General features: G+C 36.3%; 1 protein-coding gene across 4 annotated transcripts in view; it reads right to left on the bottom strand.

Moving 5' to 3' along the window:
• The window catches only part of BICC1 (BicC family RNA binding protein 1), a 287,579-nt gene that overhangs the window by 16,521 nt on the left and 244,712 nt on the right, over nt 1-26,346 (bottom strand). For 2 of the 4 annotated variants that reach the window (XM_011287385.4, XM_019813131.3), the window contains exons 4-17: nt 22,725-22,804; nt 20,934-21,092; nt 19,018-19,071; nt 18,384-18,578; nt 17,911-18,162; nt 15,724-15,855; nt 13,502-13,688; nt 11,498-11,659; nt 10,700-10,896; nt 10,430-10,562; nt 9,739-9,895; nt 7,576-7,741; nt 4,897-4,936; nt 4,296-4,450 (exon numbers count right to left, since the gene is read on the bottom strand). In XM_011287385.4, coding sequence (XP_011285687.2) covers nt 4,296-4,450; nt 4,897-4,936; nt 7,576-7,741; nt 9,739-9,895; nt 10,430-10,562; nt 10,700-10,896; nt 11,498-11,659; nt 13,502-13,688; nt 15,724-15,855; nt 17,911-18,162; nt 18,384-18,578; nt 19,018-19,071; nt 20,934-21,092; nt 22,725-22,804 — 2,069 coding nt within the window. Of the gene's footprint in view, nt 1-4,295; nt 4,451-4,896; nt 4,937-7,575; nt 7,742-9,738; nt 9,896-10,429; nt 10,563-10,699; nt 10,897-11,497; nt 11,660-13,501; nt 13,689-15,723; nt 15,856-17,910; nt 18,163-18,383; nt 18,579-19,017; nt 19,072-20,933; nt 21,093-22,614; nt 22,805-26,346 lie in introns of those variants that run through there. The other 2 variants (XM_019813130.3, XM_019813132.2) reach the window with 2 other exon arrangements.

The following is a 26,346-nucleotide window of genomic DNA, read 5'->3' as shown; positions in this document are numbered from 1 at the left end:
GTTAGAACAAATGATACCTTCTGTGTAAAGTCTGATAATGCTTTTCCAGTACTTTGTCATGGGCTAAGATGCTCCCTAGCTGATCCTCTGCCTCTCTAACTCTGTCTTCCCTTCCCACTGCCCTTCCCACCCAACTTCTGCTCCATGAACTTACCAGCTGGTTCTGACTTCAGGATGATTATGCCAGGATGATCAAAGCCTATTACTGTTTCCCTAGATCTTCACAAAGCTGACCCTTTCCTGTCATCTAGGTCTTAGCTTGAATGCCATCTGCTCATTAAGGCCTGCTATGACTACCCACTCTAAAGCAGGCTCTGTTGCTTATTTATCAGGGACTTTTATTACCTAATGGCTTCTTGTTTGTTTTGTATCTCTCTGTACCTAACAAAAAGAAGGTTCTATCCATGAAACCAAGAACCTGTATTTAAGCACTGTATCCCTCAAATTGTGTCTGGAACACAAAAAATGCTCCATAAATATTTGCGGAATTACTGAATCTAGAGATACCTACCTTTTTATACATCTATGAAGAATTCTAATTCCCTTTGCTATGGGATGCCCTTTGTTGACTTTTGGGAAGGAGCAGATGGAAGGAAAGCTCCTGAGACCAAAGAATGGTGTTTTCAGTTAAAACTATCTTTAACATCATACTTCAACCAAAATGAATCCAATGTAGCAAGGGAAATAAGAACATGCTCAAAACTGGCAATTACCAGAACGTCAAGGAGATCATTATTATAGTATTTATATGTATATTTAAAATTCTACATCTAAACTCTTTGAGTATTAAAAAAACCCCACTCATCTAAGATCTAAGCTGACTTAATGCACACAGCTATATCAGATCTGGCTAAACATGGTGATTTCTAAAACCATTAAGTAAAATGTTCTCTTGTGATACCTACTAGCTCATGATCTACTCACTAATCCAAAGTGTCACAAAGCACAGCTCATCTCCATTCTTGGATTTGTAAAACTGAAAATAATCAGACAACTTCATTACTCTTAGTGGTGGAGAAATTAAAAATCATCTTTGTTCTCAAGGCATGTTTTTATTGGCTTTAGAGAACATGTAGCAGAGATGAGTGGCAAATAGAAAAGGAAAATCCCAGAGCTTTTGTAGATCTGTTGATGTTACAGAGATAATGCAGGTCAAAGCAGCCTTTTGTTCCACCTTTCATGTCTCAGTATATGACCAAGTGGATTGGGTCATATTTTTGAGTAGTGGAAAAAAAAATGCCTCAAGCTGCCTGCTTCTTATCTAAAGGAGCTCTTTGGAACAGGCTCATTTCTCAAAGCTGCCCTCAAACTGGAAACAACTGCTTAAGTCTAGCTTCTCAGAAATCTGAATAAGAAGCTCAGAGCATCAACTTCTTGCCTCAAGCAAGCTTCCTAGAGCAGGAAATTCCATGAGCCTTGATCCCTGGCCCATACCCATCAGAACCTACTGGCTAAACAAACATGCTTCTCCTCATAGATCAGCATTCTACTTGTCTATTTGGGTTTGTTTTGTTTTCTTTAGAATGTTAAAAAAAAAGTGTTTCATGTCATCTTCTAATTTCAAAATATTAGTGCTATATATAAGCAGAGAGGTGGTCAATCCTTCAATAAAGATTTTTAAGTTCTCTCTACTTTTCTTCTCTATCCCACCCTGTCTCCATGTCCTAACCCAAAGAAGCAATCCTCACTGCTCAGTTTTTAATACTTCTGAGCTATAGCAGAATAAAGGGAAAGGCATGCATGTGCAGATAGCAACTGCTGCATAATATCAGATCATGCTATTGTAAAGGACTCTCTCATCCCCTTTCAATGGATTTGGGATGAATGAAGAAAAGTTCGAGTCCTGCACAACAGGGAAAATCTAGAATGCTATTACCAAAGAAATCTTGGTTATATCTTTTCATCAGCATTGTTGAAGGGGCTATAAACAAAAACAGGTTATGAGGTGAAAGCCCATGCACTAATCTAGGTGTTCACACCCTCTCCCCCACCTTCCAGTGTGAATAGGTTGCTAGATATTAACTAGGAAGGTGGAACAGACTAGCCCAAGATGGCCAAAAGAAAAAGCTACAGGAGCTACTGTACTCAGCCACTGAGTCAGGACCCTGGCACATCCCTGCCCACAGAAGGTGGTCTATCCATCCTTTGACAAGTGCTGGAGCAGAAGAGTCTTTTAAGTTCTGAAATAATTTCTGCATTGTCCTCCTAGTGTTACATCTCTGTAAAGCAGTGTTTCCAGAAGGGTGTCTGCATCAGAATTGTACTAGGCTTTTCCTGAAAATGTAGATTCTTGGTTTTTGCTCCCCATCTAATGAATGAGATCCTGGAGAAAGTATCTTCATTTTTATCAAGCTCTCTAAAGAGAATCTTATGTCTGCTAAAGTATGGCCACATGGTTCTAGATCATTTACTTATCACCTTTGCTATGTACCCTCTTGGGTTAAACCATTAGGAAGAGAAGTATGAAGGAAATTTTGTAAAATAAATTCAAGTCTTTTCTGTGACACCTACTGCCATGATCTCATGTAAAACACTTAACCGATCAGGGCCATTCTTTCCTCACTGGAAGCTTGTAGGGACTGAATAAGCTTGAGGATGAAAATGCACCTTATTAACTACAAATTTACGATAATTGTTACTAGCACATTATGTGTTCATATAATACTCCAAGGCATTCCTTTGGAAATAAAAAGCATATCCAGCTGGACATAATCTCAACTTTCAGCAGGTGGTTGGTCTTCTTCAGGGTAAAGTTCTCCAATTTGAAAGAATAGTACCTGTCAAATATTACTGAGAACTTACCACAACACTGTGCTACATACTGGAGGGTTTCTTCCAGGTCATCTTCAAATTAACTCAAGTTAGAAAACAAGTACAGAGGAGAGAAGTCACTCATCAAAGCTGAACATCTTATTAGTGGTGGGTGTCACATTCCACAGCCCCTTCACTTGACAGCTACATTATTAGAATGATCATCATTTCAAACTAACAGAGTGTTGGTCTTTAAGCACACATCTGAATTAGCATTTCTTGAGTAAAATATTTTATCTCTGAAACTAGAGAAACACGATCAACCACCTAACACTTCACTCTGCCAAAGGCACGCGTGAAAATTGGCCATAGGTGTATCAACTGAAAGCCTAAGAAGTAGCACAGCAGTTTTAAGGTCTCTACCAACAAAAGGAAATGTTAATTTTATGTCAGAACTATAATGCCAGAGAGTGGAGTATGCCTCATAGAACCTCGAAATTTTTCATAATGGTTCCTGTGTTCTAGCTGCTGACAGTAACTTCAATCTTTATATACAGCCTGCCAGGTTGCTACTAGATAGAAGTCTGACAATGAAATTCACGTGAGACTGTTCTTTTTAGTATTTTCTTTTACACTAAAAAACAATGAAAAAATTGCATATTTCCTTTTGCCTTTCTTCAACAGTCTAATTTATTACAAAGAAAATTGGTGCAGAAAAAAGGTCAATCTACAATGGCTAATGATTTTGAAACCCTTAACCAGTAATTGTTTTGCGGCCTACAGTGTTCTGGTTGAACACTGTGATTCTTGAATTAATCATTTTTATCCACGTTTGGGTTTGCATTCTATCCGCAGTATTGTGTATGCATGTGTGTACTCTAATTCCACCCTGGCTCACAAAAGGCTTACAGCCAAAATCTGATACTGTCAGATTGAAAAGGCCTAGCTTAGCAAGTCACGTGGAGCCTGGCTGAGAAGTATGGAATGCTGGATCCTTTCCCCATGTGGCAAGGATGCCAGCTTCCCAGTCTCACCCTGAGCAGTGCAGCCAACATCTGGGAAACATAAAATTTTGGAGCTCTTGTTTATGATACTTCCTGCTGTGTTCCTGGCACATCTGAACATGCTGAATATTTAACTCATATCTGAAAACTTATTTTTGTTGAATATTTGCTTTTTCCCCCTTTGGTGCCTGCTAGTGATACTCTTAAATAAAGGGATTCCTTATATATTTTTATGGAATAGTACATCTGTCCTTTGCTTAATCTCAGCCCTGCTCTATCATTTATGACACTTTCTCCCCCTAACAAAAACACATTTATCCAAATTTACATCTCTGTAACAGCTTATCAACAACTTTTAAAGAAGGTATATAAAGATAGTAACATACTACCTTGAATCAATTTGACAGCAACATGTTCACAGGAACAGAAATTAGAACAAATCACCATTAACGACTTCTCTTTATGTAAATAAAGAATGGTACCTCTCTTGTTTGCTGAAAGAACAGACAGGAAGAATGGGTAGGGCACAACTGTACAAACCTCAAAAGTGGTTGTCATTGTGGGCTTATAGGACACATGGTTGGCCCTTCTCAGCTCCTTTATAGTTTCAGCTGGCATGGATTTAGAAAACCCAAGGCCACTCCAGGTATTTGTGGGTGTTCTGACCTCCGTCACCACTGGTTTCTTTAACATAGCTTTGGGAAACAGAACATAAAACAAATGTTTGGTATTTTTAATGTTTTTCTTAAATAAAATGTTGGTGAATGTTGTTTCTTTGATAAAATGTAAAGAAATTATCACTGAAAATTATTTCTTAACATAAAATGCCTTAAAACAGCTTCATAAAACACTCAATACCAAGTAAACTGAAAAATGCTACATTATTTCTTAATTGATCTCATGCTATTCTAATCAACAAAATACATTCAACCTCAACAAAATGTGTACAACTTGAACCTAAACATTCTAAATTTCTTTTTATGAAGGTACAATTGCTCAATTCAACATGAATACTAGAAAACCTTTTATGGCTCTACTAAAAAATATATATATATAAATATTATATATAATTATATATTATGTTAATATATATTGCTGTATATTAATATATATTAATATAGATCATTAATATAGCACAAACCTTTAGTTGCTAATAGTTTCTTTTGTTCATAGTCAAATGCCTGAAAATAAAACAGAAAGTATCTTTATTGCCAGTCTATCCAAATGTCATGCCAACACTCCATAATTACGAACAAAGGTTTTGACTATAGTCCATGAATCTGCCTGGGACACATGCTAAGCTTTGCACCACAATGTGAATCCAGTGCAAGTCTGATACATTTCAACATGTTTTCAAACTAATTAATTAGAATAAATTAACTACTTCTGACATGACAGTGATAGATTTAGAAATTTTCCTTCAAAAGAAAAAAATATCCTACTTACTGTGAGTATTTAATGCACTAGGGCCAATATATGCTAAAGTATAGTGAATAACCTAAAAGTATTAGGGCTAAGTTTCAAAACACGCATCTCCCAAATGCTTTCTGGTTATCTACTGGCCTCTTTGTTTCTGTACATCCTCTCCTCATTTAAGTAAAGGATGGCATGAAATGGGATGATGTTAAGACAACTTAAGAAATTATTTGGCCTAATTGGCATAGTCTTTGCTTTTGAAGTGGGATAAATGACTAATGTCTAGCTTTGATCTGTAATGACATTAAGCAATACAATAAAATTAAACCTAGTTACTTTTTATTGTACAGGACTAGGAGGTCATCATTCATTCTTTCCATTAATACTGAATAAATGAGTATTCAGTCAGTCATGTCTAGTAGGGACCAAGGCAGGGCATTTTGAAGAAATTAGTCTAGACATAGCTACATCTCAAATGCTACTTCAGTGTTCTCAGATCTCCAATTTAGGGGATAGCTAAGACTTAAGAATGTCTCAAAGGCCTACCAGGAGGGCCAAGAACCAACTAGGGAGAGTTCTTTTGACCCTTCCTCCAGGAGGACTATACCATCATATATAGGGTGCCCATGTATGTTGCAGTCTGAAACAGGATACTTCTGAGAGTGAAATTGTGCTACACATAAAAATTAGGCCAGAATTATAAAAGTCAATGGGCTGATCCAGACAAACCAGAATGTGTGATTAACTCTAAGAACATGACAGTAAATCAGGAGAGCCAGGTTTTTAGATAACACAGGTCGATAATGTTTTTGAAATCCTAGGTCTAAAATGGCCTTGGGAATTAAAATCAACTTGTAATGATTAATGTCTATTGGTAAGGTGTGGGGAGATCTTAAATTCACTTGTTCAGTAAGTATTTATTGAGTGTCTTCTGGTTAAAGAGACTGTGCTGCTCTTTGTGGAAGAATATAACAATGCATCAAAAATTGTCTAGACCCTCAAAACATATAATCTTAAGTGGGGATGGGTAAAAGAAACAACTAAAATTAGGAAGTGAGAAAAGTGTGAAGAGAGAGCTGGAGATACAGCATTCCAAGAATGGTCAGGAGACAGAGATCATTTTTAGCTGCAGGAATCATCAGTTAAGTCTTCAATCTCTCCCTCTGTCAATGCTTGGTGACTATTATCATTCAGTTCTTAGTGACTTTAAAAGTTAGCTCTTCATTAATGACATAAATAAATCTATTTAAGTTGAAACTCTATCACCAAGAACATTCTTATCCATCCCAAAAGAAAGGAACATGAAAATGATTCACTGTAGATGTAAACCTGACAGAAAAGAAGCACCAGATAGACAAAAATTAGAAAAAGGGATAAGATAGGGGATTAGAAATTGCTTATATAAGAAAATTTTAATTTACGTGAACTGAAAATAAATCCACCAGAGAAAATGTAAATGTTTTATAAAAACATTTATCTAAAAACTCATAAAAATGTTCAAATGTGAAGGATTAAAAAAACAGACAAACAGGCCTGAACTGAAGCTTTCACTAACATCATAAAAGTATAATTTAGTTCCATGAGTTAATTTCTTTGACATACCTGTGATAGCTTGTTTTTAGGATTCTGTGAAAAGTTATGCCCTTCTTTGGGAGGTTCGGGGAGGGTTGTGGATAACACATCTTTTACTATGAAGTAGGAAAGTCTACCTAGCAATTCTGATACTGAAATAGGATGTTTATACGAATCTCTGAAAGCACAAAGTACAAAATCTTTACCTTTCATATTGTAGTTTATACGGAAATCAAATTTTCAAATTTCATGATCAATAGTCCACTCTGAATAACTAGCCTAATACTTTAAAAATGGATAGAAAGAATATCCCTGCTTAGGAAATAATCATAAAATTCTCTCAACTAACATAGTCATCAATAATATTTAGCATTTACTTTCAAAAACCTAAAGCTTCAGATTAGTTATTTTTATAACTATCTAAATGACACTAAATTTATCATCTCCATTAAATAGATAGAAGAATATTATATTTACCCAAGACTAAGTCATGAGGCAGTAATACTTAAAAATAACAGCTTTCACATGTATGTAAACTTTTTTAAGTGATCGATAAGTGATGTCATTTGTGTAAGATACAGTGATGTAAAACATTTTATGTCAATTTTAATATTGTATTTTAAAGAATTCTTCTTGGTTAAGCTAACTCCTGCTTTTCATTTTTAACATTTATGGCATACCAATTCCTAACTATTGTGTATACATTTAAATTTAATTTTGACTACAATGCAGAAGGAACCCCTAATTCTGCTCTACTGTTAACCATTCACTGAATTTCCCATTCCCTAACCCAACCTCCTACATTTGGAAGACTCTCATTTTTTACCATTACCTGCATGTTGACATATGATGGCCTTGGGGCCAGGCAAGTCCTTTCAGAGTTCTGCTGGGCAGCTGCAGCCCTCTCAGCAGCACGCTCACTTCCAGGAGCCTTTTTGTCAGTCAAAGGGCTTTCTGCAGCACTTAGTTCAGGATCTGAGAGCAGTCTGTCAGTACTGCTGTGAAACAGTTTGGAATTTAACACTCCATATTTATATACAAATGTACTGAACATCCCCTATGTGCCGCATTTACTATACATCTATACCACTGTCAGCTATTTATATGTATTATTTCATTTAGTCCTCACAATCCCTCTCTGAGGTAAGTAGTAGACAGATAAGGGAAGTACCTTACCCAAGGTCATACCTCTGATAAATGGTAAAGCTGAAATTTGAACCCAAGCATATGACTCTAGAGCTGCAGTTGAAATGATTTCATGATACACTTTGATAAACATTGTATGTATGGCATATTGTATATGGTACATATGGAATAGACACACAGACAAGATTTCTAATTTGCACATATCAAGAAGATAGCAATGAGTCATGCATGCGCAGTCTAAAAAGAGTCAATCTGAAGGCATGTAGATGATCCAATTTGTGTATGTGAAATGCATATGATATTGCTAACAAATCTAATAAGATACAGATAGCAGATAAATAAGTATTTCCAACACCTGTTCAGGGTGCATGGATGAACATAACAGGGCTCCGTAAAATAGGAAAAATGATCTGAATTACAAGACTGGTAATGCCCTATACCAATGCACCTCAAGTTCAAATCTAATTCCAGGTTAAGCTTAAGTAAAGGAGAAATAAGAAACAGTATTATTAGTCAAAGAGCTGATCTGTTCATTCATTCTTTCTTTTATCACTCACTATTATATCATGCCAGGGGATTCAGAAGAATTCATAACAGGCTATTGGAACAGAAGAGGAGGAGCAATGAACTCTGTTTGCTGACAAAAGTTCACAAAGGCTTCACATAGGACGTCAGAACTGGAATTTAAAGGGCATCTGCAGGTTTACCAGCGTGAAGGACAGGAGAACAGCACAAGCAAAGGAAAGGAAGGAGGTAATGTGGACAGCTGGTGCATTTAAAGCCAGAGTGTAATAAGATGAGACTTGTGTGTTCAAAAAACTGCTGGAAGGAAATAAAGGACTGACTGAGCTGCTGAGAGGGTGGAGGCAGGGAGACTGTTCTGGAGGTTGCAGCTTAATTCAGATGAGAAGTAAGTTCAGAACATACTTAATGATGAAAGGAAAAGGCATTCCCTTCAAATGCTTCAATACAGGGAAAAAAGCAAATTTACCTCTCTAACCTATGCTGAATAATGTTCACAGTGGCTCTTAGTACCATGTGAAGAAAAACACAGATAAAGCAGATTTGGACAAAATGGGAACAACAGTAATTAACTGACAAAAGGGTTTATAAAAGCAAAAAAAAAATTTGGTAAGAAAAAGAGGAAATAAAAATATAAAGGCTATATTTAAGATATTCTCCTCTGTAAGGATATACAAGAAAACTAGTAAGACAGTAGAGGAAATTGGGTGGATGGAGATGGATGGGAGCAAAACCTTTAAACACAGAAGCTTTCCACTGTATTTTTGAAATATGAATAGATTGTCTATTTGAAGAAAATAAATGGGAAAAGAAAATAGAGTAAGGATAACACATCTGTAACTGTGCTATGGTAAGGAGAGTTACAGTTAATACACTGTACTCACTGTGGTTTATAATAAATAAAATCATGAAACTGTCAAATATTTATTACCAAAATTAGCAATTAACTACCTTGAAATAAGGAAGCCATAGTTTAAGTTAAAGACTCAAAGCAAAATAGAAAATTCACAGCAGGAAAATTTCTAACAGAAAAATCAGAGAGTAAATATTGCCCTGCTAAAGTTTCAGAACAATAGGGATGGGTTTAGAAGACCCAGATATAAACCTAGCCAGTTATAGAGAAGACATGAGTGAAAATTACCAGATGCTATTCCTTAATACAATTTTTAAAAGGAAAAAGAAAAGTATAAAGAAAAATAAAAAAACACTCTTGGAGAAGATCAAATCCACTTGATCCAAAGAACACAAACTACCAACTTTAAAACAAACTCAGCCCGTTACATTTTATTTCAAAGGATCAAGGGATTTTAAAGATTAAAATACATACTGTAAGTGTGAGTTTTTCGTGCCCTGTAATAGTTCTACTGTCTGCCTTTTGGCACAGGAAACTTTGGAGGGACCCATCATCTGTTTCAGGTCACCCGCATTCCCAGAATGGGAAGGACTTCGAGGCATGCCTACTTCAACAAAAGCATCGTTACAACCTGCAGAAGGGATAAAGTGAAAATCCAAGTGTCAGCTTATCGTCAACGGCCACTTGTGACGGAAACAAATCAGAACCCAACTCTAGGAAGACCCAGGCATACCAGCTTTCAACTGCAAAGAAGGCAGCTTAAATTCAAGCTGTCTCAAATTTCACCCAAGATGAAATGTGAAGAGAGACCCTCATAATTTTTAAAAGATTATTAGGGGTGAAAGGGTTATAAAAAAAAAAGAAATAACTCTACTTGGAAAAAAATCACGTGTGTACATTTAGTAAATTGACGCCTTCCTCTTACATAATTACACTTCAATTTAGGAAGTTCCAATGTAATGGGAAGTGATTTCTTTCTGTGGGAAGTGTTTTTCAGTTTATCTTTTCCATGTTCTTTGGAATTTTATTCAAGATGTCTTTCTGCATCCTTGAGGCAAGATGAGTCATAACTGGTTAGCAAAACCAACTTGAAATCACTGCAGAGACTTTTACAACCCCCTTTATCCAAGTAACAGACCAGGCTGAAGTTCAGAAGGGAAGATACCTTCTGCAGGGTTTGATTTGGGAGATGCCTGCTCAGATCCAGTTGTTTGTCTAGATGGATCACTGTGATTCCCACTCAGTACTTTTTCTCCAAGTGATGAGGTGGATATTGCACCATATTTTATATTTGGAGACTAAAATAATAATAGAAAATAACATACAGATATGGTCACAATTCTAAAATTCATTGCAGGTGAAAGTTTAAACATATTACCAGTGGCTTATCTCTTAGAAACAGCATAGATCACACTACTCTAGCAAAGGACATTACCTGTGCATGTCCATTTAAAGAAGCAGAGATTTTTTTTCCTTCTGTCTGCATACTGTTGATATGGACATCAACAGGAGTCAAGCCAGGAGGGGGAGATGGAGCTGTGTGCCCATAGGTGGGCACTCCAGACAACAAAATATTGGTTAATGTGGCTTGGGCAGTAGATGGAATCATAAGATGTGGTATAGCAGAAAAACCTGTAACAACATTTCATGAAGACAGATATTAGACTGGAAAAAACTCAGATTCAACAAACATGACTTTATTATTTTCAGAAAAACAAAAAAAACCCTCATTTTTTGCTATAAATTCAGAAGAGAATTCAATTTTGATACCTTCTCTGTAAAAAGGTTTAACATTACTATAAAAACACAAAATAATGTTAAAATGGAACAAGACTTTAGAGAAAATTTAATCTAAGCTCTTCATAGTACTTATGAGGAAACAAGCTAGATTTAGCATGTCCATATGACTACCAAGCACATCTGTCCGAATGGAACCTACATTTCTTAATTACCAGGTCAGTGACCTTCTGGTGTCTTTGCCACTGCTTCCTGCTCATCGTACTCTTCTTCCTGATCTGCTTGTCAGGTCTGAAGACTGTATTTCACTTTTATGAAAAACTCACCGCTTTGTCATGCTTCATTTTAACTAATTTACACACTGGGGAATTTGTGTTTACCTGCAGTATGCTTTGAACCATAATTTTTCTCTAAGGAAACAGAGCCATTAGTGAATTTTACTTAAAAACTGATACCTAAGAATGCATGCCTTTGACTGTATTTGAATTATACTCACCTGTGGCACTTGAAGTGTTAGCAAGTGGGGGTGCCCATAATGTGGGACTCGGGGTGCCAGAACTTGGACTTTGCAAGGGACTGACTGAGCTATTAAGAGCATTCAAGAGTGAGTTTGGGGTTGTTGATGTGTTTAGAGATAAGGTGGTAGGCCCCAAAAGACCTGCAATAAATGAATATAAAGTCAATATGCATAAATTCAAGATTTGAAAATACAGATGGCACCAATATTGCCAGTTGGAATGCACAAATATAATCTGATATTTTCCAAATATAAAGAACAGGTTACCTTCTTTCAAACATCCACGTGAAATATTGCATGATACAACTCCGACACAGAACTCAGACTATCCACAAACATATGCTGGTCAGAAAATGGGAGATAGGTGTGTGCAAACCAGGGAAACGATCAGGGTCCCTGAGCACTGCCAGCTGCTCTGCATTCATCTCAACTAGCCAGGATGAACCAAATTCTGTTCAAGTGGAAGCTCATTTTTATTTCTCTGCATAACTCACTGTTTTCGGTTTCCAAACTAACTCTTTTCAAACCACCTGCAATTAGCAGAGAACAGGGGAATGTTCTCCTGCAGCAGAATAACTTCATTTGGCCCATTTGTGGATAGGCCGAGCCATTTGGAACAGTTTTCATTCATGTGTCAAAACAACCTCTCTGGTACTCCATCTCAATGTGTATGAAACTTTCCTCAGAAACAATTTTTTGTTTCTTGCTTGTTTAAAGGATTTAATGTTTGATTTAAGTAATGAAAATTTCCCTTCAGGCATTTAAAATATATTCTAAAGTAAAATATGAAATTGTATACAATTTTCCAGGAATATTTAAAGTATTAAGTATTACAGGATAGGTACAGACATGAAAACATTTAAAAACCTGAGTAACTGAATCTTTGCTCACTTTTTTCTCTCTAGTGCAGGAACAACTTGGTTCCTGCTAAATTCTCTCACCTGCCACTTCCTGATTCACATGCATATGTTATTATGACTGTCCAGGTCTCCAGTGGAACGGACAACTTTGGGAGATTAGAGGCCAAGGGGAAAAGTCTGTCTTTACTGTAATGATGTCTAGACAGGGCTACTTGGAATCTTAATTATGTTATAACCATATTATAATTTTAAAAGCATGAAATAACCATTAGGAAAAAAGTTTACAGAACGCTGAGAGTATTTTTTCTGTCTCAGATCAACACTGAGTGAGGCAGAATGATTTTCTAGGGTTATTACATTCACTTTTTATATTAAGGCTACTGAAATATGTGCAAGAAAGTAGTGAACTAGCACAACTGCAACATGGCAATGAACTTTAGCCTGTCAGATGGAAATCCATAAATGAGGCAGTACATATCATCACAACCATGAAACGCCTCACCTCACTTTCTCAAAGAACTAAGGCACTGAGGGGGTGATGCTCTTTCATCTTCTATTTTTCTTTTTCATCTTCTTCACCTTAGATATAAATACAAGTCCATTTGCCCCTCTTGGTGGCCGCAGGCTAGATTTCCTCTGCATCTGGATGAGGCAGTTCTGACCTCTGGGCGTGGGGGTTCTGCTCACTTTCACTTCCCCCTCTCCCTACCCCTCATACAGATCTGCAATTACTTTTTGAAAAGCACACTGGATAATCTTTACCTCTAGGGATGGATGGCAATATTGCAAATGCAAGAGAGAACAAACACATAAATTATAGTTAGCCTGCTCACTTCACTCTCAATGGCATTCTTAATTTAAAAGAACAAACACAGCCACTGAAAATGAAACAGTTAGACCTCGATTATTTATGCCGAAATAAAAAGAATCTGAGTAACAAAAATCTATATTCTAACAAAAAAACCCAAAATGGATTGATGTGAGTTTTGTTGCTTTTTCACTTGATCTTAGAGCCTGATGAGAGAAAAAGCCTTTAAAATGTAGCCCCAAAAGGTAGAAAGAAAGGGAACTGCCTAAGCAATCCCCCAGTGACTGAGAAGCGCTATAATAATAAATTTTATACCTAGTCCAGTGAGTCCAAGGCCTGCTGAAGCTAAGATGTCCAGGCTGGGACATGCCAGGCCGGCAGGGCACGATGCTGGGGATGGACTGGTTGCTATGGTAACCCCACTGCTTTCAAGTCCGAGGAGACATTTCCTTGCTTCATACATATTTAAGGCATTTCGCTCAACACTTTTCACAATCACAGACTATGAAAACACATAATGGGAAAGAAAAAGGTGATATGCAAGTAGTCTACAATGTATTGGGAGGTGGGTGAGAAACGAATATGGTAAAAAGGATTCCAGTCAGGGAATCAATGCTGTTTTAAAATCAATTAAAAATTCTAACCGCTTATTTCTTATGTTTATTCCTTTTGGTAAAACCATAAAATGTTAGTGACATTTTATTGGGTATGCCCTGTGTGCCAGGCACTGTGATTGAAACTGCACATACATCTTAATGCCTGGCAGACACCTTCTGGGTGGGAATGAATATTCATATTTAGTGAGGATAAGGGACCTATCCACAAGCACAGCCTAGCTGGAGGGGCAGCGAGAAGACTGGACCTCAGGTCGTTCGCATCTACAGCCCATTCTCTTTATGTCCACTTGCCTTTTTTTACATTAAAGCTTTCTGCCCTTTATCTCATCTTTACAAAACAAATCAAACTAGTCACTACATACAGACTGCATAATAACAGTCACTTACATTTGACATTTATAGCCTACTAGTTAACTAACAGACCTTAAGGTACCACTATTCCTCACTGATATCTATGGCAAAGCTTATGGTAAAATAAATTTCTAAACAATATATTTTTTCTCAATGGACTCATCTAGAAAATTGGAAGTGTGAACTCAAGAGGGAGAGCCTCCAATGGGCAATAAAGAAAATTTGTGACTGAGAAAGCAGTTAATGCAGTAGTCAGCTTCAGGGCCAGCTAGGAAGAATTAAATGGCCCTGGGATGCTAAAAGGCTTTAGAATTCTCACAATCTATTTTCCCCTGATCTGTGCTCATTTCTTACTAAACTCCAGGAATTTCTCGTGCGTTTGACCCTCTTTATATGCACAAAATCTCTTCTGTCTTTAGCTTTTAGTCCTGGTATCTACAGTGACTTCAGTCAACTCAAATTAGTCAAGCATGAAGCTTCAAGATACATAAAATTAATGTCCTGTTCTCTAACTCTAAACTCATTATATTAAGCTCACTTAGAATAAATCCTATCTTTTCCTTTAAAGTTTACTTTTGAAGAAGGCATGATTGTTTTTCTTTAGACACTGAACGCCATGTTATTTACATATATACAAAATTGTCCATGATACATACTATACATACACCATGATACACATAACAAGATTAACAAAAATTAAAAAATGGAAAGCATAACTGTTATGTTTTTAACTACTAGAATAAAAATTTTCATAAATGATTTCATTAGTACATGTTAAAAGAAGCAACTTGCTTCTTGTCTTCTGACATCTGGTACAAAGGTCTCTTCAGGGTGTATAACTAGGCATAAATACTGGGGGGTCGAGGCTATCAATATTTTCAGTGTGATCTGACAGTCGCTATTGTTCCTCAAAGTGGCTGTGCCAATTTACCAAACATTAATGTAGGAACATTCCTCTTCCCTCACATTCTCACTAGCATTTAACATCATCAGGTTTATCCTATTAAATTTTGACTATACATGTAATTATTGAAATTCTGCAAGATCTTAGAGGAGAAGTTCCAAGAAGGCTGAACTGGGAATACTTCATTATTTACTTTTGATCGTTATTATCACTTTATTTTCTTAAAGAGGACGGGCACCTATTCTTTAAATCTCCAGGGCCAGCAGAGTGGCTCACAGAGTACATAAGCTAAATATTTTTGAATTGCACTGGATATGTACACATACACATGCACACTTAACACAATGTTTAGCCTTATTTAACTCTCTGATAACTTAACAAAGCTGAAAGTTACCAGACTGCAAATTAATAAAAATGTATTTTCTCTTCTCATATATTTGTAAAAAATAATGGTCATTCAATGTGGACTCCAAAACCAACCTATATTTAAATAAAATGATGATCAATAATGAATGGTACAAATTTATGTATTTAAATAACTAAGTATAATATATAATGATATATATATAATATAGAATATTTAATTCCATGTATATGCAAATAACATTTATATGGAAACAGAACTAGCTGGAACATGGTGCTCTGGGTCTGGACTCTGAACCCACCTTGCTTGGCTGTTTTGGCTTCGGTTTAATGCTGATGAAGACATCAAGCTGTTCCATCAGCTGGGCAGTGAACTGTGGGTCCACTTCAATTTCTTCCTTCATATCAAACATCAACACAAGAGGAAGACAACCCTACGAAATGTCACAAAAGAGAGTGTCAGAGGTAAAAACATTACTCATTTAAACATCTGATAACTTAACGTGCCTACAAATAATGCAATATTCTATGGGCTTAAAGAATAAACCCAAGTATTAAAGCTAAATTACATACTTTAACAAAGCTTAGAAAACTGGTGTGGAAATAATACTGAGGGCACAAACTATTTTTTAAAAGACAACATTATACATGTCTGAAGTTTTCTGTTATTGGCTCTGAATTTTTTTACTCACTTTCCACCTTGGAAAACTCTTCCATTCTCTGACTTCAGTTTTGTTACAGATGCCAGAAATTAGATTCTCATCCACATCAAGAGTATGAATCTTGTGCTTTTGCTCAAAGACTTACAGTAGTGATTTTTTATCGCCTTCTGAATGAAATCTAAACATGTATCAGTATAGATGTCCACAATCTGGCCCTTTGCTTGTGCAATCACAGGTCTGTATGTCTATACATCTGTCCCTTCCCCAGGTTAGACCGGCCTCTTGACCACTGTTCAAACAGATACTGTACTTTGGTCTCAACTCACCAAAAGGCTTCTTCACCAACCAAAGTCCTACCTCTCTTCTGCTGCAGCTCCAACCTTATCTCCTTCCTGAGATAAACTGCTACTACTGTTCCTTCTTTTAGCCTTCTCACTTTTTAGCACTGCACAGGTTAGCACTTGTTTCTTTCTCTGATGCTTTCTTCCTGGCCCCGAATCTACTACATATAGGAACCACATCCCATACTTTTACTGATTCACAGGATGCTCAGTACTAGCCTGCCTAGTACTAGTTGGGTTCTGTATATAAGTATCAGGAGAAATAACAGCCAAATACACTGGAATTAAAGTGAAATTACTGTGCTTCATTTTCCTTGTGGATAAAAGTGATTTTTGGATTTAAAATATAGATTAAAAGCCTTTTAATTTACTCCTGTCTTCCTCACTTCTTTCAATATTGTACAATAATATATCTCATTGCACGCTTGTATTTTTGGCAGGTACGGTCAAAGCATGAATATGAACTCCTAACTGCATAGAATGCCTGAAAAAGTTCACTTAAAATAATACTTCAAAAACTTAAAAATCAGAAAAACAGAAAATTATGAAAAGTAATCATAATAATTTTGGATACAAATATGCTACCTAACTAGTGATATTTTAAAAGTAGTCTGGTAAACTAAGCTTGGCTAAAAAAAATCATTCAAAACAAAATAATTATGTATGCTTAATGACTGTAACAAGTTCTTATCTGTCAGAGGAATGGAATCAACAATAAAAATTTGGATTTTCTGAAAGTTTCTCAAAAACAAATTCTGTGAGTTAACAATAGCAAAGATCACACCCGAAGGTTACTGATTCAAATGCCATTATAGATCAAGTTCTTGAACAGAATAAAATGGTGTTTTTAATAAGAATATTTATGAGTCCACATTGTGTCAATCCACTTTGTTACTATGTATCAACCTACACACTGTGTTTTTAAATGAATATAGGAAGGACAGAAATATAGCAAATTTTAAATCGGAACCAGTATCAAATTATATAATTGCTATTCTCTTCAATGCGTTAAGACTCAAATTCAAGGCTTAAATTCCATTTTTTAAATTGTATCAGAGATTTTTGAAATTTTAAAATGTTTCAGGCCACTAAAATTTATGTCTTTGAGGGTAAAAAGTTATTTTTACTTTTCTGTTTAAACAGAAGACTTTTTTTGTCAAATGCAAACTAATACTACATGTCAGATGAAAATAATCACCTCCTACAAAATACAGCCCATTATTTCACTGTATCCTCTTTTGTGTTTAGTTTAAATTAAAAAAAATACAGCAAATAAATTACTCACCTATGCAATGAAATTAAGCTTGTGAGGTACTACATACTTTACTCTTATTTTATTTCCTTTTACCAAGAAACTTCCTTATCTGACAAGGCTTCCAAATGTTTCCATAAATACCAGTAGTATGGTATATGCGCCAACATATACTGTACTCAAAGAAGTAAACGAAGTAAAATAAAATAGTAACACTAATATCAATAAACCTACCATGAGATATTGCCTTGCAAGACAGACAGACTCAATGGTGCCCTGGAGGTAGACGGTGGATTTCTTTTGTGGGTTACTGGGGTCAGGAAAGTGGATCTGAGCACCTGTTCTTTGCATGATATGTTTGATGTTGCTTCCATTTCGACCCATCATAAAGAGATGATGTTGAGCTGCAATATCTAGTTGTGTGCTCACAGGAATAGCTGATGCCAAGCTCCCAGCGAGATGTTCCAACAGCATAGCAGTTCCTTCCTAGGAGAAAAGGGTGGGAAATAATCCTATAAAATGACTGTCCATATACAAGGAAAGATTCTAGTGTACTTCTAATTGCTACAGAGAATTTCAAAGAATTCTATAACCCATAATGCAACACAAGGAAAAATTCTAGAAAACGGATTAGTCTAAAATCCTCTGAAAGTAAAACTTGCATAATTTGTACACTTACAATGTTCATAATTATCTCAATTACTTACCTTCACAGCGCTGGTGTTATTCTGAGACCCTCGTACTATCACAGTAGCACCATACATTCGGGAACGCTGTTTAAATGACACTGAAATGTTGTATGTTTGTGATATGTGCTGAATCGAGGGGGAGTTAGGATCGGGAACTGGCTGAAGAATCCCAGCGATTGGTAACTCAAACATCAGCACCAAAGGAAGCAGCTCCTAAATGAAAGTATTAGAGCCCGAGGCAGACAGCTGAGTCACTGCATGCTTAGAGATATGCATAACTTGTTCTTTTTTTTCTGAGGATGGAATTCTAAAACATAAATTGCTTTTATTACAGATATAAGCTTGAGCAAACTAGGTAGTTTCTCGAATAAAAGGAGTCTGTGAAACCAGAGAGTTTGTAACCTAAACTGCCTGTGGTATTCTTCCTCGGGCCTCTTTCTGATCATCTCAAAATCATCAGAGAAACGGAGTCAGGTACAAAATGGAACATCACTAAGAAACATCTTCAACACATTAAAACAACTTCTGTCACTATTTCCTACCTATTGAACATATGATTTGGTTATAAATTGATACACTAAGATATTTTTATTGCCTTATGATGCAAACACTGCTGATACTGATTTAGAGTATTAAAGTAATAAATAGTTACCCGAATTCTAACTCGGGCAGATTCTACTCCTGCTGGTTGTCCTGCTATAGATACCTGCAAAAATAAGAAAATACAGTAGATTTATTTTGAGCCCACATCTGCTTTTCCAGCTATCTACACCCTTGCCACTCCAAGTGTCATCCAAAGTGTTATCTAGGAGCTTGTTAAAAATGAAGGGTCTCAAGCACCAACCCAGACCTGCTTAATCACAATTTGCATTTTAACAAGCTCCTCAGCTGATTTGTGTCAACTGATTTACATCAACCCCCAGACTTATGTAAGCCTCACAGTCCCCATAATGCCATCCTGCTCCCCTTCTCATTTCTCGTTTACTGCATTTTCTACCTTTTGTTTAAACTCTGCATACTGTATATCAACTCTGTACAATATATTAATATACAATGATATTGCTGCAGTAGGTACTCAAAATATTGAACCACTTCATGCTAACTGGTTAAAAAAAACTATTGCTTCAACACCACCTCCAGCTCTCTCCTGGGATCCCCTGAACTTTCCCACGATCCATCAAGTAAAAAATTAATCTTGGGGGCGCCTGGGTGGCTCAGTCAGTTAAGCGTTCAACTTCAGCTCAGGTCATATCTCATTATCTCATGGCTCGTGAGTTCAAGCCCCACATCAGGCTTTGTGCTGACAGCTGAGAGCCCGGAACCTGCTTCGGAATCTGTGTCTCCCTCTCTCTCTGCCCTCCTCCGTTTGTGCTCTGTCTCTCTCTCTCAGAAATAAACATTAAAAAAAATAAAAAACAAAAAAAACAAAAAAAGAATTAATCTTGGCAAGAGAGTAAGGGTGTAGAGCTCCAGGACACTGCTCCTAATGGACCATGCCCCGTGCCATACCAATTGTCAAATGTTTTGAATACTGCCCTTGCTTTCTATCTATCTTCCTTATGTGTGTGTCACCATCACCATTAGTCCTCACAGAGAAAAGACTACCCTATTCATCTTTGAGGCTGACAGTTTCTAGTATTGTGATTAGAGAGAAAACTTCCAAATAACACAAATAATGCTATCTGTTCTTCAAGTACTGAAAGTGCTTTGTATGGACAGGTAAGTTTCATTTGTTTCCAAATACAAGAACTAGAAAAAACGTGTATAAACTAAAGAGAAACATAATTCCACCAACGTGAGGAAGTCGGGCACTCGTGCGTGGCCTCTGAGCAGGTGATCTGGTGTACCCTGGAGAACCACGGGTATGATGCTACCAACAGAATCCCCACACTGAACAGGTTCTTGGACCAGGCAAGGCTGTAGGTCCTTTCCTAATGTAATGCTCCCTGGGCCTTTCCTTAGGGGCTTCGTTTTATATTGCCATCGCATTTATGTTGCTCCCCTCTCTTCTACCAACCAGAGATAAGCACTTTATGGCCTACCTATAATTCATCTCTTTAAAAAAGTAGAGCACCTTCAATCTCCTGGGAAAGAGTCATACATTCTTATTTATTTTTATTTTTTTGTATAGTTGACACACAATGTTACATTAGTTTCAGGTGTACAACATCAGTGATTTGACAAGCTTATACACTATGCTATGCTCACCATAGCTACCATCTATCATCATATGTTGCTATTACAACACCACTGGCTATATTCTCTATGCTGTGCCTTTTATTTCCATGACTTACTCATTCCATAACTGGAAGCCTGTAACTCCCACTCCCCTTCACCCATTTTGCCCAATCCTCCCTCTCCTCTAGGAAGCATCAGTTTGTTCTCTGCATTTAAAGGTCTGATTCTGGTGTTTGCTTATTCATTCATTTCTGTATAGTCACATATTAGTAAAATCAATATGGTATCTCCATGATTATTTTTTTGCTTTCATCTCCCAAAAAAGATATGCATATGGAAAATCAAAGCTTTAATCTGTCCCATAACAGTTCATGTGAAAAGACAAAGCACCTGGTTGCTTTTTTCTGCTTGGTTATTCCTGTTGGAATCTGGAAAGTGGATGTGACATCCTGTTTCTTCCATCACTTTTTTAATATTGTTGCCACCTTTGCCGATTACATGAGAATGTTCTGTATGTGAAACATCCATCTTCAAAGTGACTCGATTGCTCTACATGGAAATAATGTATTATTTCTTGATGCATGCAAAAGGAAGGAACAACTCCTTAAAACACATTTTATCCAAGGGGACAGTACTAAAAACAAGCGACCTGGTGGGAAATCTTACAGATTTTTTGGAATCATATTAATCTATAAGTGTGCAATTTCTATCATTTCTCTTTGGCTATACAAGATATTTGTTTGGAAAATATCATTTAAATAAAGTCAGGCAGAGTTACAAATAAATTACTCATCTCATTTTTTTCTTTAACAGACATTATTCATGAAACATTTAATTCAAATAACTAAAAACAGATGAAAACAACTGCAAGACTGAATATATGTATGTTAGTAGGAATGTTGAACTGTGACAGAAAACAATAAAAATAAAACTCAAAACTAAAAAGGTATTTGTAAGCATTGTTTTCACAACCAGTCCATTACTATAGGCCAAACTACAGAGCAGATCTACTATTCTTGCTGGTAGGAAGAAGAGTGAGGAAAGGAAAACAAAGCACAGCTCTCTAGCAGTAACACGGCTTACATAAACCAGTACAAAGTGTAAGATTAGTTATAATAAAGCAAAATGTAAAATTCTAAGACATAATGAATAACTGTGGTCATGTTAGAATCTATGTATTTAATTTTGGGAAATTCAGTATTGTACAATTATAAACACATGAAATATTTTCTCATTTATAAGACTAATATCGAAATTCTTCAGTCCTTCAGTTTTTAAAGTAAAATTAAAAAGTCAAAATAAGACATTAAAAATATCAATAGTTTTTACATCTTAATTCTTAAATTTTAAACATATCCATTAAATACTTTGGTCTTTAAACTTTGTTCTTCTTTTAGTTTAGCATTTTAAATACAGGGAACATACATTCTTTTTTGGGAAAAAAATTAGAATATTTAATAATTAGAAGGTGAATAATTCCAAAAATTAAAAGAACAAGAAAAGGAAAAAAAAAAAAAAAAGGAAGAGATCAGAAACTATTTCAATGGAATATCAGGTCGCAAAACACAGTGGTTAAGAACCAGACAGCCTGGATTTAAATCCCACTTCTCCATTTATTAGCTACAGATTCTGGGAAAATTCCCTAATATCTCTGTGCTGAGTTAGTTATAAGCATTAAACAAATTAGTATTTGTAAAATGCTCAGCAAAGTGCCTGACATATACTAAGTGATTTAGAAATATTTACTAGAATAAATTCTCACAAGGGAGTGTATATTTTTACACATCTAAATTTCCCTATTATCTCTCTATACCTATACATGCAGAGAAAGAACTTACAAAAGAAACTGTCAGGTTTCATGCCATCACGCACAATTATATAGAAGATCATTCTGGCATCATAAAGGCAATATGCTAATTCTTCTAAACTTCATTATTTGCCCCACACTAATCAGGGTCAGTGTTGATTTCTGAAAATATCACTCAATTACCCAGCATGACAGAACCCATTCAAATTTTAAACAGAATTTTACATCCATTGTAGAAACACACATGCTTATTTTAAAACCCACCATTACTTTCTCCTGGTTTTTCTTCTCCAAATGGTTCTTTTCATAACAGCATGAAGTAGCCCTTGCAGAGACAAGGTTCTGACATCTGAGTGTCCTTAACATTCACTTACTTTTGTGTCTAAGACAGACATGATCATTTCCTTGGCCTCCTTAACATCTTCTTTCTTTCCAGAAACCTTAATATGGGGATCTATAAGAAATCAAAAAAGGGCTCATGTGAAACCCCTAAAACTCTTTGTTTTAAAATTGATGTTACAATATAAGAAAATAGATTCCATAAGAAATTAAATATTTGATTCATTCTAGGTGTGTTAACACTGCAATTAAGACAGGAATATGGAAAATCCCCAAGTTGTACATTTATATGTGTGGTCTTTTCCTTCTGACAACTGGCCAAATCACTTACCTGCAAAGTAAGTTTATCATATAATTTTTTTTAAACAAGAATCTATAAATTCAATTTATGACTACATTCTTGCTATACTCCAAGCCCTTATCTAGGGCTTTAGATGCATGAGCTCATTTAATCCATAAGCTAATTTAATCACAGTTCTGTGAGGTTATTTCCAGAGGAAACTAAGGCATGGAGCAGGTTAGTAACTTGCTCTAGAAAACCACCAATAGGCTCATTCATTATAATCTCATGTCTTCCAACTCTGCATCCAGACTTTAAACCATGTGCTAACCTAATTCAGAAGGTATCTTTACAGGTCAAGGTTAACAGAATAAAACATAATCTTCATTCAGTAATATTTAATATTTATTCAGAATTAGTGTTAAATGGCTAATATATACTATATGTGTTATTTATTACAGCCACAGAATGTTATAAAGGAAAGCATTAATTCATTCAGCAAGTATTTCCTGTACCAGGCACGATTCTAGGGCCCAAGGGATATATTAGTGAAGAAAAAGACCTTTGTCCACATGGAGCTGACAGTCTTGTACAGGGAGACAAAACTGAATCAAATAAACAAATTATCTAGTGTATTATAACATAACTGTTATGAAGAGGAGAACAAGACAAAAGCATGAGGAGGACCAGCTGTGGGAAGGGGTCAGTGCATTAGGCCTGATTCAGAAAGTGAGGTCTGAGTAAAAGCTTTGAGGAGATGAGACAGCTGGCCAAGCTAGAATCTTCAGAAGAAGGGAAACATCACAGCTAAAACTCTCCGGTGAGGACGTGTTTCTTCTCTCTTTCTAAGTCTCTGCCATAATAGGGTGCTCTATTACCCCATGGGTAGCCTGACAGAGACCAAGACCATTTTGAGGTAAGCCAGAAGTTCCATACCACTAGCCTTATGATAAAGTGATATCATGAAAGCAATAAAGCTGGATAACAGAGCATCATCATCACCATCATTAGTGATGTCAATCTTACTGACTGCCTATAACACGCCACCTTCTCTGTGGAGTCCATCCTACACTGAACTACACCTCAGATCAACAACAGGGTCAGGAAATATTAGCTGAGAATTCCAAACCATCAATTCTCTAGGATAAGAAAAGAGAATCACCTGGTGGGAATTTTATCAAAGTACATGTACTTCCCTGGTATCATGACTGACCCATACTCAACCAGCAGTCCATCTGAAAATCAATGCCATGATGAGCATGTCACATTAACAAGGTCAAAATGAGCAACTGAAGGATGGATGCATGGGTGGACGGAAGGAAGGAAGGAAGGAAGGAAGGAAGGAAGGAAGGAAGGAAGGAAGGAAGGAAGGAAAGGAGAGATGGGAGAGATGGGAGAGATGGGAGAGATGGGAGAGATGGGAGAGATGGGAGAGATGGGAGAGATGGGAGAGATGGGAGAGATGGGAGAGATGGGAGAGATGGGAAGGAGGGAGGAAACCCTGTCCTAAAGCTACTGGCTCTTAGGACCAGGACAGAACAATCATAGTCAACAACAGTGCACCACCAAGCTTCAGAATTAAGGAATGCATCTGGCTTCCTGGGGAGACATTCCAGCAACTGTATTTTGAGTCAATGCCATCACCTCTAGCCCCCCACCAACCCCCCCCCAGACTGTCTCCTGGGAGCTGCCCTTGGTCTTAGACTCTTTTCCTTAACCCGTTCTTTAATCCTTCCTCTGACACTTGCCATGTAACAGGGACACTGTGAAGATGAAAGACCTTACAATTTGTTTAAAGTATCAAGTATTATAAGGCAAGGGTCCTAAAAGTAGGGCAAAATCGATGTCCAACAAACTCAAGGTGGTATGGCATTGTGTCCACATTGCTTGCTCTTTGGTGCATTCTAACAGAAACCACTTGTTCTCTGTAGGATTATCACCAACTTTACCATAGTAATGTAAAAAAAAAAAAAAGCATTTTCTTCAATAATTTTTATTATATGCATTATAACTCCTGTAGGCAATATTTATATTCCGAGCAGTCTACATTCAAAATTTTGATCTCAGCTATCTTTGACTTTGGTTTCAATTACTGTATGCTGACTCTGATGTTATTCTCTATTGAAAATGCTTACTTCTGGGGGATTAGAATCTGGCACTTCTCAAAACATACCTGACCACACTGAATTGTAGCACTTGCTAAAATATATGTTCCTGGGTCTCCAGGATCCAGTAATTGGCATTTTGTTTGTTTCCCAAGTCATTCTTCAATCAAATACAGGACACAGCAGATGAAACCACATAAAAGATATAATTGTAGTGTCTTATGTATCAGGCAAGTATATATAACATAAAATGGTTCTACAGGGGAAAACATATTTTCTTACTAACAAATTAACAGTTAAGTATTGAGTGGTATGCTAATCTGAAAATCTATTACTTTACACATTGGATAATCACATTAAAATTCCTATGCATCTCCAGGTGGACAAGGAGACTCAGATCCAATTTATTTCTACCATCTCTGTATGAACAAAACAATAAGCAAAATAAAAAGCAAAAGCCTCAATAGAAAATACATTTTATTTCAAAGTGAAAGAGCACCATCTACTGACCAAAAATATAAATTATCAATGGACACAGAGCTACACACACAACACAGTCACCAACATGTAACATCAAATCGTATCCAGGACCCAAATTAGCACTTGTTTGGAAAATGGTTCTTTAAATAATCAAGTCTCATAAGTGTAGAGAAAAATAAATATGACAAAATTCTGGTTTATACTGCTAATGAACCAAAAATAGTGTCTTCTTCATTCCCTCCTTTGTCCTTGCTCAAAAGATATCTATAGAATGTGAACTCTGATTCCAAGCTGAACTTAACATGCTTATTTTAAATCCTGAAATCCAGTTCTCCACATTCAATGAATGTTCCATTTCATAGTTTAAACGTGTCCTACATGGGACTGAGGTTTTATTAAGACCCATTCTGGAAATACTTGATGGAGAAAAGCCAAAGAATTAACTATATTAATAAATATAAAAGTAAAGAAAAGCCCAGCTATAAAGATTGTTGAAAGATGGTACAGTAATAGGGAATAAATGTATAGTCTTCCCCTCCCTCAAAATAATTACTTTGAAGGACACCACCAATTTGGGCATGAAAATTTTAACATATTTGCTCTAAAAATAATATTCATTGCTTTATAATCAACCCTCAAGTGCTCTAAACACAAGGATTGTCTTAATTGGTTTTATAACTTCCATGATTACAGCCAAGTAGTAGATTGTAAGTAAACAGTAGGTGAATGGACTGAAGGTGCCCCTATTTTTTGGAAATGGCTACCTATACAGAGGAAGGAGATGGAAATCGA

Source organism: Felis catus, chromosome D2 (assembly GCF_018350175.1).
Source record: "Felis catus isolate Fca126 chromosome D2, F.catus_Fca126_mat1.0, whole genome shotgun sequence".
In the NCBI taxonomy this organism is placed as follows: domain Eukaryota; kingdom Metazoa; phylum Chordata; class Mammalia; order Carnivora; family Felidae; genus Felis; species Felis catus.
This window is presented reverse-complemented; position numbering and strand designations above follow the sequence as displayed.